At 37.0% G+C, this 14,693-nt stretch overlaps 1 protein-coding gene across 3 annotated transcripts in view; it reads right to left on the bottom strand.

The window, feature by feature from the left end:
- The window catches only part of MYO6 (myosin VI), a 153,170-nt gene that overhangs the window by 5,338 nt on the left and 133,139 nt on the right, over positions 1 to 14,693 (bottom strand). For 2 of the 3 annotated variants that reach the window (XM_055534836.1, XM_055534837.1), the window contains exons 28-30: positions 13,960 to 14,123; positions 5,121 to 5,224; positions 2,421 to 2,552 (exon numbers count right to left, since the gene is read on the bottom strand). In XM_055534836.1, the coding sequence (XP_055390811.1) occupies positions 2,421 to 2,552; positions 5,121 to 5,224; positions 13,960 to 14,123 (400 nt within the window). Of the gene's footprint in view, positions 1 to 2,420; positions 2,553 to 5,120; positions 5,225 to 8,928; positions 8,968 to 10,729; positions 10,760 to 11,167; positions 11,195 to 13,959; positions 14,124 to 14,693 lie in introns of all 3 variants that reach the window. The other variant, XM_055534835.1, reaches the window with a different exon arrangement.

The following is a 14,693-nucleotide window of genomic DNA, read 5'->3' as shown; positions in this document are numbered from 1 at the left end:
TCTATTTTGATTATGTTTGGGGGACATCCTGCTTGATAGACATACAAAGAGGACCAAAACTTAATTTTTAAACACAGCAATATCCAAACAAAAATCCAAAACAGCAACTTAATAATCAACATGAGAGTACCATTAAAGCATTACTAGAATTTTTGTAGGAGGGGGGAAAAGAGAATAACTCATAAATTCATTAAAAATTATATAGAGAAAAAGCATTACCACACTTACATATACTCAGCAGGTTTTAATTTCTTCACACGGTCTTAAATCTTAAGCTGACGACATTTTTAGTTAGGGATGAAATAAAACTGCTCTCCAAAGTCACTGTTTCAAGCAAGTAAATATAAATCTTTACTGGGTAATTTGCTGCTGCTCCCCAAAATTATTTCTGAAAGCCTCTTTCCAGGGTAAATGTGATGAGGGGTGTGCTCCCCTACTACAGCAAAAGGAAAGGGGTTTCTGAGCCTCCCAATTACTAACTCTTAACGCTAATCATGATTTGTCAATGTCTTACTCTTTAAGGTTATATTTTTGTTAATCGCTATGTTGTCATCATTTTGCTTTCTCAAATTAAGGACTTCTAATCCTTCTAAATATTAAACTGTGCAGCCATTCCTTTTACAAGTCAAGCAGCTGCACCATTAGGAAACCTTCTGGAGAACAGAATTTTCTCAAATAAGCTGTTCAGCATCTTGGTGCTCGTCACCTTTCCTTTTAACTGTATTCCTTTGTCAGAATAAATTTTACATGAGAGAAAAATAAAAATGTACTTTTCAGAGCAGAAGTTACCTTCTACCCTGAAAATGCATCATGTTCAATTAAAATTCTCTGAAGACTACATATATGTGGAGTATGTTCATACACAAGTCCTAGTTTTCTTCACATACCTGGATGGGACCCTTGGGAAATTTTATTAATCTACTCTGTTGTTCTTCCCAGTGGTACATTATGAATGGAAACAGTATGGGAACCAGCAAGGCAAGCCATATTTTATTTGCTCCTTTTGGGGCAAAGTTGGCTGAGTAAGGTGCCAAAGTTTGGTTTGATACAATAATACAATAAATACTTCTATATTCATTAAAAATGTGGATGTCAAATATGAGAACATTTATTTCTTTAAAGAAGTGCAATCATTCAGATGTATAAATTTTAAAATAGAATATAATGAAAGTCAATCAGTTGAAGGTCATGATTAGAACATTACAGCTAAAGAGTATCGCTAAAAAAAAATACTCCTTTGTCATTTTCACAAAACAGAGCAACTGTGGTAGGAACTTGGTACAGAGAGTGAACAGAGAATGGAATCATTGCATCATCTTCAATTCCCAGAGACAAAGTTTTAAACCGGAGAAGAGAGTGGTAGTTACAAAAGAGCAATGTTTAGAAGGCTTTCCACTTGCCATCTCTTAGTTGTAAGGCAAGCTTACTGCTCTTTCAAGAGTCTTACATTCTGATTGATGACACCCATAAGCAGTTACTAGCACTACTAATCACACTTCCCTTCCTCAATCTAATCTTTGCAACAGCTTAGAAACACTTAAATTTTACCACCTAACTGCCTTTCATCAAACACTGTTTTATTTGCTAGGAAGGTAGTAAGGAGACAAAATACAACTGTGAGCTCATTTCCTAAGTCAGCTTGGGTCATGCATGGCTAAACTATACTATCAAGAATTGGGAATATACCTCTTTAAAAAAAAAAGATATTAATATGCTGTCACCTTGACATTAACCAGAATTAACCTAATAAACTACTTCTGTAGCAAGTTGAATAAATGAAATTATAACTTTTGTTTTTAAGACTGAAATTACAACTCACAGTTATTCTTACTAAATGTTAAAGCTAGTATGTGCTTTGACTAGGTTATGACTCTTCTGCTGTATTTCCCAATTTCATGTACATGGCTTTGCCGTTCGAACAGCAAAGTAGCAAAATTCATTTTTAGGATCTCAGTCAAAAAATAAAATTCTGGTTGAGGGAAAATTCTTCTAACCAAGGTACTATTTCTCACTCTTATATTTTCACCGTATTATAAAGTGTTATTTGCAATAAATATTCTTTTTTCATAGTAATCTTTATATTTCCACACTTAATTTTTACATATGTCTGTATATGCATATGTGGAAAGAATACGTATTTACAGCATTATCATACAACTTCCTCAGTAGAGATAATTTTTACCCCTAGAATTTATCTTAACAAGTAAATTCAATACTTATAAACAAATATGACTTTAAAGATGTATCTAACAGAAATAATACTTTGAAAGACAAGCCATCATGGTTGTGTCAGGTTCAGTGGACCCACAGTTCTAAAGTAAAAGGAAACTTGGACAGTTTTACCCAAATGCCTTATACATAGTTACATGTAATTATACACATATACTTTGGAACATTCAGAAGTACAGATGTGTTTTTACCATAATCAGTAACAGACTTTGGAGCACGCTGTTCCGTTTCGGTATTTCTCTTCTTGTTCTTGGATTTCCAAGCATGATACACTTTTAGTCGCCTATGAAATTCTTCTCTGCAAGCTGCCAGGAGCTCAATATCTATCAGTTACATAGAAAGATTTTTTTAAAAAAAAGCAATTAACATCCTAATTTAGTTCTCTAACATAATTATTCTTTGGCATAAACATATTTTTAAATGAAGGTTTCATTTTTAAATTAACAGTACAAAATCAAAAGTAAACCAATTATTGACAAAGATGAGTACTTTCATGGTAATACTATTTTTTAATACAGAGCATTTTCTTATGCATAACTACTATCTTGTATCTTTACTCCACACAAGAACTCTGGACCATATAGGTCTTTTATAGATAAGGAACTTGGATCAGAGAGGTTAAGTCACTTGTCCAAGGTCATAGACCAGAATAATAGAATAAGAAGTCACTGTGCTCAAATATAAGCTAGATTTACAAGCACCGCATGTTTTACATTTGTAATTATGCAGATAAACTCAGCGACAAGGGAAAGAACAATAGTGAGGCGTCCTGTACAATTATGACATCTGAGGTCCTAGTTACAGGGTCCCAAATTCAAATACTGTGACTGACATGTGAACACAACTGTGTGGGAGCCCCTGGATACAGTATTTTACTCTGTTCTGTTGGAAGAAAAACAGCTTTAAAAAGGAAAAACTCCACTGCCATTTTTCACTCTGCATTTATGGGCCAAAATTCTTGCTGGAATAATCCCATGGACAGAGGAGCCTGAAGGGGTACAGTTCATGGAGTTGCAAAGAGTTGGCCACAACTGAAGCAACTGAGCTCACGGACCAAAAGGGTCTGATACATAGGCATTTAGCTATTATGAATTGCCAGGAGCCAGGGTGAGGAACTCCCCCCGTGGCAAAGGTCAAGAGGAAGGAGACTTGGCATACGCAAAAGCAGGATCGAGCCTCAGGAGTCCCCCTGGAAATTCTCGAGCATCTACCCCCCAAAACCAGAGTCTGCCTTCTTTACTGCTTTGTGCTCTCACCTACACCTCTGACTTTACAGGGGGCTGTCCCCCACCACCATCTCTCTCTCTGAAAAAGAGTTAACTTAGAGCTCCAGTTAATAAAGTTCCTGGGCGTGACAAGAGTGTTTTAGTTCACAAACTCCTTTGGAAGTTCTCTAGCCTGCCTGAACAGGTTCTTCCGGCCACATGTGATTGTTCACAGCCTCCCAACTGTGAGAGGCACGAGATGTTCTAAACTTTCTAAACACAGATTTTGAGCAGTTAGAAGATTATTAGTATAGTATAGTGGGTTGATTAGAAATTATATTGGTGAAGGGTTTTAATTTATTGGGCCAATGTTTGCTGCTAAGTTTCTACATCCCTTACCTACTGTGTCCCTGGGAGTGTACTGATTAATATAGTTGGTGTATAGGAATGTAAGTAGTAGCTTTAATGTTTGTAACCTTGGACCCTTGAGTTAATTCTTTTCTTGTTAGAGCCCACCACGCCTTTGCCCTGTAGGAATGCAACTTTATCTAATGCTTTCAGAGGGTGGCGCCTGACTTTAGAATAATCACCTTAGAGAAAAATAAGTTTTCTGAAGAAAGGGTCATAAAATGTTAATAGGCCTCCTGGCCAGAAGATGATGTAAATCACCTAAACTTTTGCATATGATAAGTTTGCAGGAAGAAAGCCTGGCTTCGATAAGGATCAAGGACTGCTGACCTTGCATGACTCTACCCCTTCCCCCATTATCCTCTATGCACAACTTAAGGTATAAAAACTACTTTGGAAAATAAAGTGCAGGCCTTGCTCACCGAAGCTTGGTCTCCCCATGTCGTTCTTTCTCTCACCTTCTGTCTGAATTCCCATCTGGAGAGTGGAGGCTCGTCAAGCCTACTCATTTTGCCTGGGCTTCTAAGATCTGACTGGGGAGGCCTTAGTGTCTCCTCTCCTTCGGGAGAACGGGAGGATGCCTGCGGCCTACTTAGGTGACGCAAACTCCTTGTCTTGGAGTTTTATTGGCTTTCCACGTAAACCAAGTTATTCAGCCTCTTTTCTTCACTGAATTTCTTCGCTGAGCTATCCCTATTTAACCACTCTTTATATCTTTAATTCTATCGTATCCTGATCGCCAAAGCCATCTCCCCTTCGAATTCCCTGGATCCACCGGGGCTGGACCCTGGCAACAAATAATTATAGGAGTGTTGTGTGCTGTGCTTAGTCACTCAGTCGGGTCCAACTCTTTGTGACCCCATGGACTGTAGCCCGCCAGGCTCCTCTGTCCATAGGGATTCTCCAGGCAAGAATACTGGAGTGGGTTGCCATGCCCTCTTCCAAGGGATCTTTCCAACCCAGGGACCGAACCCAGGTCTCCAGCACTGCAGGAGGATTCTTTACTGTCTGAGCCACCAGGAAGCACATGTTAGGAGAGTCAGTCACTGATACAGCCCCAACTATAACTTCTCTGTGCTCTTCCTCTCTGGCCTGCAAAATCAATTTAACTTAGTATCTGTATTTTAGCTTTGTGCAGAAACTAGATCTTCACTGCAAGGTGTGAGTAAAAAGAGAATGGTTTCAACTAATTTATATGAATAAAATTCCCACCCCAATCTAGGTATTTACTTGCCAGCTACGGAACCTTCCCACTTTTCATCCTCCCTGTACACTTACCACAAGAAGTATTGATGGTATCACGGAGTTCTGCGTATTTCCACTTACTAAGATCGTGTTTCTTGGTACCAGCAGCTGCTTTCGTGGCTTGTACAGCAGGGCCTCTGTAATTATTACACATTTTTACATATTGAAACTAGAAACACAAAATGTTGACTAAATAGACAAGAAAATGAACTTAAGTTTGCAAACTGGAAACAACTCCTGGAAAATATAATTTCTTTATCTTTAATAGATGAGATTAAGAATGGTGTACTATGGAATGCCCAAATTAAAATTTTCCACTGCATAATTTTTGTATTAGATTTTAAATCAGAACTTCTGATTCCAATATTCTAGTACCATGGACTCAGAAGTTCTGATTTAAATATTTTTTAATTTAAAAATTTAAAATATATGTTTAAATATTTTACCCACAGCTGTTTAAATATTTTAACTCATGGATATATGATCATCAAGACTTAATACATTTATATATATAGTGTGTATATATATATATTCCTCAAAATCAAAACTACAATGAGGTATTACCTTACACTAGTCAGAACGGCAATCATCAAAAAGTCTACAAATAATAAATGCTGGAGAGAATGTGCAGAAAAGAGAACCCTCCTACGCTTCTGGTGGGAATGTACATTCGTACAGCCACTATGGAGAACACTATGGAGGCTCCTTAAGAAACTGAAAATAGAACTACCATATGATCCTGCAATCCCACTCCTGGGCATATATTCAGAAAAAAACTATAACTGGAAAAGATACATGCACCCCGATGTTCATAGCAGAATTATTTACAACAGCCAGACATAGAAGCAACCCAAATGTCCAGCGACAAACAAATGGATAAAGACGATGTGGGTATAATTAATATATACAATGGAATATTATTCAGCCATAAAAATTAATAAAATAATGCCATTTGCAGCAACATGAATGGACCTAGAGATTATCGTACTAAGTAAGTCAGACAGATAAAGACAAATATCAAGTGATATCTCTTATATATGGACTCTAAAAGAAAAAAAAGACAAAAATGAACTTATTCTCAAGACAGAAAAAGATCACAGACACAGAAAACAAACTTATGGTTGCCAAAGGGGAAAAGGTGGTTGGGAAGGGATAAATTGAGAAGCTGGAATTAACATATACACACTATTATGTATAGAATTAATAGCCAACAATGACCTATTGCATAGCCCAGGAACTAAGCTCAGTATTATGTGATTATGTGAAGTGAAAGTTGCTCAGTTGTATCTGACTCTTTGCGACCCCAGGGACCATACAGTCCATGGAATTCTCCAGGCCAGAATACTGGAATGGGTAGATGTTCCCTTCTCCAGGGGATCTTCCCAACCCAGGAATCGAACCTAGGTTTCCCTTATTGCAGGCAGGTTTTTTGCCAACTGAGCCACCAGGGAAGCCCAGGAATACTGGAGTGGATAGCCCATCCATGTAGTAAGGGAAAAGAATCTAAAAAAGTATATACATATAGATAGATAGATAGATAGATAGATAGGTACTTTTGTGTGTGTGTGTGTATATATATATAAAACTGAACTGCTGTGCTATACACTTACACAATAATGTAAATCTACTACACTTTAATTGAAAATTGCTTAAAAAATCACATACTTTAAGATCATGAGAAGCACATGACAGGTTAAGGGCCAGTCACCTGCAGACTGCTGGAAGCTGCAGATGACCAAGCCCCAACTGTCCCTACTGGCTGATTCTCCCTGGACGTCTGGATATTTACAAGTCCCCAGGGGAGTAGCCAAACGCCACCCTTTGCATAAGTCTCCAGATATAAGCTAGAAGAGCTGCTTGGAGCCTGGAAACTCCTGTGACTTTTGCGTTCAGGTCAAAAGTTTGAAAAGTTCTATAAGCAGATAAAAAAACCACATCTTGGTATTCAGTGAGTAATAATATGACAACTAGTAAATTAAAGGAAAATGGTTGTAGGTCATGAGACAGATAACGGAGATTCCAAAGGGTATAGGTACTATAACATGCCCCAACTGGTAGGAACGTTTGAGTGGGAAAATAGAAAGAAATAAAATATAAAATACATATATTTACAATATAAAAAGTAAAATAATAAATAGTTTAAAAATTAAATGGGATAAGATGTTTCACAGCAATGCTCCTGAGGGATGATCATGGTATAATGTTCAAAATGAGCTCATATTTTCTCAGCATTTTACATTTTGAAAGACAACAGCAATCATGGCAAACAACCAAGACATAAGACACTTAATGAGACTTATGTTATTTAAAAACGATGCTTGAAAATATGAATCGTCCTTCCTGAAATAAAATTACTCCTTCAGTACTAAGCTTAAAATTGAAACAAGGTACTTTTGACTCTTCGAAAGGGGTAGTTATGCATTTTTAGAGAATAAAAAGTAGCATACTTCACCCTACATACTTAAAAACTGTTAGACATGATGATTTTTAGTCACTTATATGCCAAGTTAAAGAATAATGTGTGCCCGTTTAGTCCTTCCTGAATTTTCATGGTTACAATCTGTTTCAAGTTCACTGTAGAATTTCTTCATAAGCTGTGTAATTGGTCATTCTTCACGGAGCTTTTTCTTCTTAAATGCTTTGCTCAAAAAGAGCCAGCTGTGTGTCAGCAAGCTCTCTCTATTATCCTTAACAATAAATTATGCTTTTAACATTATTCAAATATCTGTTTTTTCTTTTCTGCATCCTGAAACCACCATTCAATAAGCTTAACCAAAAAATTCTCTTTTCTTCCTAGGTCTTCTACCAGTCTTTTCTAGAAAGGTAGCTCAAATTATGGGGTTTTGCTGTTGTTTTCTTTCCTTTTGAAAGAGAAAGTGATTCTACATTATACAGCTTTATAGACTGTCAGAATATATATGAGATGTTGATATACGTAAGATTTATTTTGATACTTCTAAAAATCACACTAAATTCAAATTATTATTGCTTGAAATATGGTTTTACTGTTACCAACTTTTAATTCATATTACCTCAAAGAAAAATACACCTGCTAAAAAGCATATTCAGCATCCTAAGAAGTACATAAATCAAATTCACTTAAATGCCTCCCCCCTCATCTTTGGAAGTATTAAGATAGAAAATGAAGCTTCACTTTCAACGACTGATTATTTAGACTTGTTATAAAGACAATCACGTGAACAACAGAGTAAGGCAGTGGCAAAATTGACTTTGATTTAAAAAAAAAAAATTAAGTTGAACACTTTCAATTAGCTCTGTAAGTTCAGAATTGAAAGTTAAAAGGTTATTGATTCGTATCCAGGTGATAATGGACCAGATCCTGCTGGGAAGTTCTATTCCTTGGTGGCTCAGCTTTTACACCCTGGTTTTCCCTCCCTGTGCTATGGTGGGCAGGGGCCTTGGGGCCACACGCTTCCTCACTTCTCTTCCGTTCCCCAGGCAGAGTGGGTCTCAGTCAGGGGGCAGCACCACCCTCAGGGGGCGTTTCAAAGTGTCCCTTCTGTCACAAGGACAGGAAGGGTTCCCCCACTGAGGCTGAACTGGTGGGGTCCCTGGTGAGTGCGAGAGCACCGGCAACAAGGGACAGCCCCCCCGAACACCCGCTGTATCCCCACTGAAAAAGGCCAATTTACAGGAACTCTGGTTATTATTTTTTTTTTAACCTTTTTCTACGTTAGTGTGGCAAGAGAGCAGACTGACATTTCTTGAACAGAAAATTTACATGGAAAGAACAGGCTACTCTATATAACAGGTTCTGGTCCAAGTGATGAAAATATGATTTTGATGTGACACTTATCTCCCCAAATTACACTGCACTAACCTACTCAAAATTTCTGACATCTCTTTCGCCATTTGTTCCCTATAAGAAAAATAATAATACAAGTCATACAAGATAACTATATAAAAGTATAATGAAAATTTCAATAAGATTATTGCTTTAGTAACCATACACTATTATTTTACTTTGCAAAAGTTGGTAATACACTTTTTGATATACAGCCATAAAATACAATAAACTTTTTGTTTGAATCCAGTTAAAGTTATTTGAACTTCATTTTTGCAGTAGAAACTTTTGGATAAAGTCTCATGAAAGCCATGCTTCTGTGATATTTTTACGTATAGAATATAATCAGCATGTTCTAAATGCACACAGGGAACTTGGTGGAATTCAGAATATGTACAAGGATTTTTGCACTGGGGTTGCTTGGTAAATATTAATTAGGGCATAACGGTGGTACACCAAATGATCTATTTTATGGTGTCAGAGTTTAAATAAGAGTCTGATGTGCTCAAAACTCCAAAATTCTAAATCAAAGCATGCCTAAAAATATTCAAATGCATCAAGCACTTGTTAAATTAAAGATCAGAAGTGTTCTGACCTTTCAAGGATAAACATTTCCCAAAGGCAAAAACTTACTTTTTTTTATTAACCAGAAGACTGTAACTTTTCTCAAAATCTGCTTAATTCTGTGTAATGGAATGTTCATGTAATCATGTTCATCAGCTTCATTAATATTTTATTTTCCTGTTTTGTTCTCTTCCTTCATAATCAGTCATTCATTCATTCTATTCATCAGACTCTGGTAACCCCAAAAATCTTATAAATCAGCAAAAATCAAGAGAAAAGAAGATGGCCATGTTTGCTTCGGGACTCAGAGCTGGGCCCTGATCATAAAGGAGAAGATCTCACGGCATTTAACTGACTAAAACAAATTTCTTACATCAACTTGCACTGGTAGCTGTTGCATTCATGGTGATTCTTTGTATATGTGAAAACATCTGACTACCTACTATCGTTTTCTTATAGTTGAGAGTCAGCACTTTCATATTAAAATAAATAAAATATAATAAAAATAAAATAAAATAATTATAGACTGCTGTCTTTTTATTTCTCTTTTATGTGTATTATTTAGAGAAAACTATTAAAGGAGGTTGCATCATTTATGAAACATTTGTTATTGGTACTGGGATCTGATAGAGTTAAGAACCTTCACTATAAAAGGTACAGCTGGAAAAATAAAAGCTGTTAAACAAACTTTCAAATTTTATATATATAGCACATATACAAAAATATACGCAAAAAGTATATTTTATGCATATAATGTATATGTATATCCCAAAATGTTACTTAGATTCTCTCTGTGGGGACATTTTCATAACAAAAAGATACACAAACACCACAATTAACAATACATATATATAACTTCAAATTATGAGCTGTTTTAGGTGTTAGCAGAATAAACTATTACACATACTGCAAGACAGCTATCTGCCATGATTCAAACACTTTAAATATTTTGCTTATTCTTATTTATATCTCTTTATCTACTTCTATAAAGACATCAGTAAGGGAAATTAAAAACACATAAAATGGGTGTTAAAGTTTAAACAAAGTTAGCAAACACAAGGAAAGAAACCAAATCATGAACTACTGTGACTGAACACCAAAAAGGAGCATAAACATCTTTCCTGGGAAAAATAATAATGATGATGATAGTAACAAGGACATAAAATTTACTTCAATGAGGAAAATATTTCTCCTAAAAAGTATCCACAACCTATTAAAAAAGAGAAAAAAAAGGTTACATGATTAAGTCAACTTTAAAAGGGAAATGACATACGGTGTCATTGTGCGTCTTGTTCCATTAATTCTGTGAAAAGAATACATATATTTTAGTCAATACCATAACCAATTCTGAACTGTGAAAATCTGGATTGTGCAAAATTTGTGTTTCAGTGACTTTGAAAATTGATTTTCAAAACTCCATTATCTCTATTTAACCTATGTATGAGAACACTCAGAATTTTAATGTTTTTAAATCTTCATTACAAATGATTAGAAAAGAATAAACTAAGGCATTCCATGAAAATTAAAGAGTGAATATATTATATCTAGATTTTAAAAAATTACTTATGTGGGGTTTGTGTTTGATTTTAGTAGAATCTAGAAATGATAATATTAGATAATGTGAAATCATTACTTTGCATCAAGGATCATTAGTGTTATTAAATGAGATCATAATTTGAAATACATTACATGCGTAGGAAACAATTCTTACTTAGAAGTTACTGGATGGAAATCCAAGCTGGAAAAGTAACTTAAAATTGTTTACTGCAGCAGAATCTATCTACATATATATTTTTAAATATATCACAGACCGCAAGAACATTTTCATGCCATATATTGAGAACAGAGTTACTTAGGTTCTTACTCATAAACATGTTAGAAAGAGTTCAGTGCTAACTAACGTAACATAAACACTCAAAAACACTTAGTTGTAGCCCATGGAGTAAGATAAAATAATCAAACATGGGAAAATACATAGAGAACATCATCCACAATAAAGTGTTAATGCTTGTAGTACAGCGTATAAAATAACCAGGCAGTTCAGAAGTGAAGGAGTTCACAGGGAACCGAGGGTCAGGAAAAGCTTCCTGGAAGACAGCTGGCAGAAAGGACCTGAAGGGACAGTCCAAGGAGGGGACATCATCCCTACAGCTACCCCACAGGAGAACTAAAACTCTTCTGCCGTTCAAGTCATAACTACTTGCATATCTCCTAATTACTTCGTAGTGATCCCATCACCCAATTACTTCGTAGTGATCCCATCACCCAGTTAATGCTGTTTAATTTAAATCATATGTAGCTCATCCCTTATGCTAAAGTTCCTAAATGCTCCACCCTATCCGAGACCACTCACACTGGATGAACTGCATCTTTCTGAGGATGGGAAGGAATCCACATATGAGCTAGTATTTTATTCACAGTACACGGAATGACACTGGATACAGCTAAATATTTCAAATGCTTAAACACAGAGTTAAGCCATAAATACCAACAAGGGCTCCACTAAAGAGTTTTTCACTAAAGAGCTTCAGCCTTAATAATGTCAGCTCTGTCAAGTGTGGAACTTCCTCACACACATCATGGCCAGCCTTGGCTCACTGGGAACCCGGCCTAGCCCACTAGCTGGTTATCCACAAAGGCTCCAGACACATCACCAAGAGGCACGTGGAAGGAACTGACTAGCAGCTGGGCTGAACCTGCAGTTAAAAAGCCAGTATCAAGCACACTCACTTTAACTAGAGTAAGAATGTTAGTAATTAAGAGCCCAAAGAGTGGCTCCAAACCAATGAGCTCAAAAATTATTATAACACATAGGCCTATTCAATTTAAATATAACTTTCATGTATAATTCAAACTCCAGAGTTCCCCAATATAATCACTCACTACAAAACGTGCAAAGGCAACTTAACATACCCTTTTCCTTACCTGTCTTTGTTTTCAGCTAAATAAAATCTAATTGCCACGTTCCAATGTGGACCAAATTTTCTACCTTTCACAAGGAAATAGCAACATCTAGTGGTTGTGTTTTAATTATTCTGTCATAAAGAGCACTTGGACATTCTGAAAAGTATGGTTATACACAGGCCCCCAATATATATACAACATAGGTACTTATGCATAAAGGAATTCCACAAATGAGTTTTGTTTTTACAAATAAATAATAATAACTAATGTCTGTACATTCTATATTTTTAAAAATGAATCTGTTATAGTAAAACCTTCCTTCAACTTTTACCAAGAACTTCCATATTCCTCTGTTCAGTAGGAAGTTAGACATGAGCAGCAAGGGGAGGCCTGGCTGAAAAGGATGCAATCTGATTTCTAAACTCCATCCCAGACACACCTAGGAGAGCTCACAGATGCTAGAAGATAACCACAGAGACTTTTCAACTCCTGCACAGGCACCCTACTAACACAGTGGATACAAAAGAGGCTTCTCCAAGTAACCTTTGGCCATGAGGAGCCCAGTAAGGGCTGATGAATATTCTACATCTAATCTAATTATAACAGACTGAATTATAGGAAGACATAAGCAACACATTCTGCTGTTATATAACTTGAAATTGTTAATCGGCCTTGAGGGTATGCCTATTTGCATTCCCTTTCATTGACTGGTGGAGGGTACGAGCCCTACTTTGAACCAGGCATAACAGAAAGGAGGAGACTGGAAGAATAAAAGAGGGAAGCCAAGAGGAGTGGATAGGAAGGGTGAGGAGCCCTCCTTTGGGAGTGTCCGACTAATACAAGATCCGTCTGCTTAAGCTGAAATGAGCTGTAACTTGTCTGTTGTTTAACGCTTTTTGGTCCATTGCTCCAAATTTTTGTTGCAAGGAGACAAGAACCAAGGAAGAGAAATAAACTGACCTGACACCTCCACACTCCATACTATTTAGAGTAATTAGAGTAATTCAGACCTGAGGAGCAAAGTTATTTCCATGTGATTAATCTGCCTTCTTGGAAAGGTAAATCTTATTTATTCTAAATCACAATGGGGAAAGGTATGTGTATGTGTAAAATTTCTCAGGGGTTAGGGTACATGATACATTTGAAAAATTTGCAATACATTCCAGCCTCAAATATATTAAGCTGGATTATAACATATTCACCATTTTTATGCCAGTGGCAGATATTTAAAAACTGTCTATCCTTTATACAATATTCTTTGATAGTTTCAGAGTAAACCAAGATGTTTCCTTTAAGTAGTTATGAACTGAAATAGCAGTTTTAATTTTCAACACAGCTTGATGAAATCAACAGTTTCACTGACTTCAGTGTAAAAGTAAATACAAATAATTTTTAAGTGACAAATATACCAGGACCTAGGCAACGTGATTTTCCCCCTACTTCCCTCTCCGTGGAAGGAGAGGCAAGGTGGCAGGTGAGTAAAAGCAGCAGCGACCTCCCCCAGACGGCATCGCCCCGCCCACCCGAGAGCCCCACCCCGCCCATCTGTGCCCCCGCCCACCTGCGTGCCCCGCCCCGCCCCCGGCCCACACGCGGTACCTGCGCAGCGCCGCAGGGTCTGCCTGTGCCTCGTCGCTGATGAGCTCGGCCTCGCTCCGGGCGATACGTAGCGCCAGCTCTCGGTCCCGGCGCTCCTGCTCCAGAACCGCCTGCTGCTGGGACTCCTCCTCCCGCTGCCGGGCCAGCTGCGCCTCCACCTCTGCCTGCCGGCACAGAAGGCCTTGACGCCGGGCATCTCCGCTTGTTTACTTGCTCATCCCCCTCACTATGCACACTTGCTCCATACACGTTTTTCTTTTCATTTTTTTTTAAACTAAGAAATACATACTCTTTAACCAGAAATCTCCCATCTTTTCCCCTTCTATATTATGATTAATGTTTCCTCATGCCCAAACCAAGAATCCGCCATTCTATCACTAGAATATGAGTCTCCCAAACATTACATCAGTAGCCTTGGTGTGACCTGAATACCAACACCTACACTGCAGATTTCAGGAATTTAAAGTCTTGATTGTGTTCAGGATAAATCAGAAAGCCAAGACAGACAGATACTCAAAATAGGATTAATTATTCTCAGACATGGATTAAAAAAAAAAAAGATGGTGGAGGTAGAATATCTTAATCCTATTAATATTAGCATCTACAAAGTTATAAAATAACATTTTAAAATATTAGATAATTATGTTGTGACTGAATGCTGATCTGACTTTCCCCCTCTGAATAATAACAAACTAATACTTACTAAACAAGGCACTGTTCTAAATGCTTTAATA

The sequence above is a fragment of the Bubalus kerabau genome, chromosome 9 (genome assembly GCF_029407905.1).
Source record: "Bubalus kerabau isolate K-KA32 ecotype Philippines breed swamp buffalo chromosome 9, PCC_UOA_SB_1v2, whole genome shotgun sequence".
Lineage (NCBI taxonomy): Eukaryota > Metazoa > Chordata > Mammalia > Artiodactyla > Bovidae > Bubalus > Bubalus kerabau.
The sequence above is the reverse complement of the archived record's forward strand: the minus strand, read 5'-3'. Positions and strand labels throughout refer to the sequence as shown.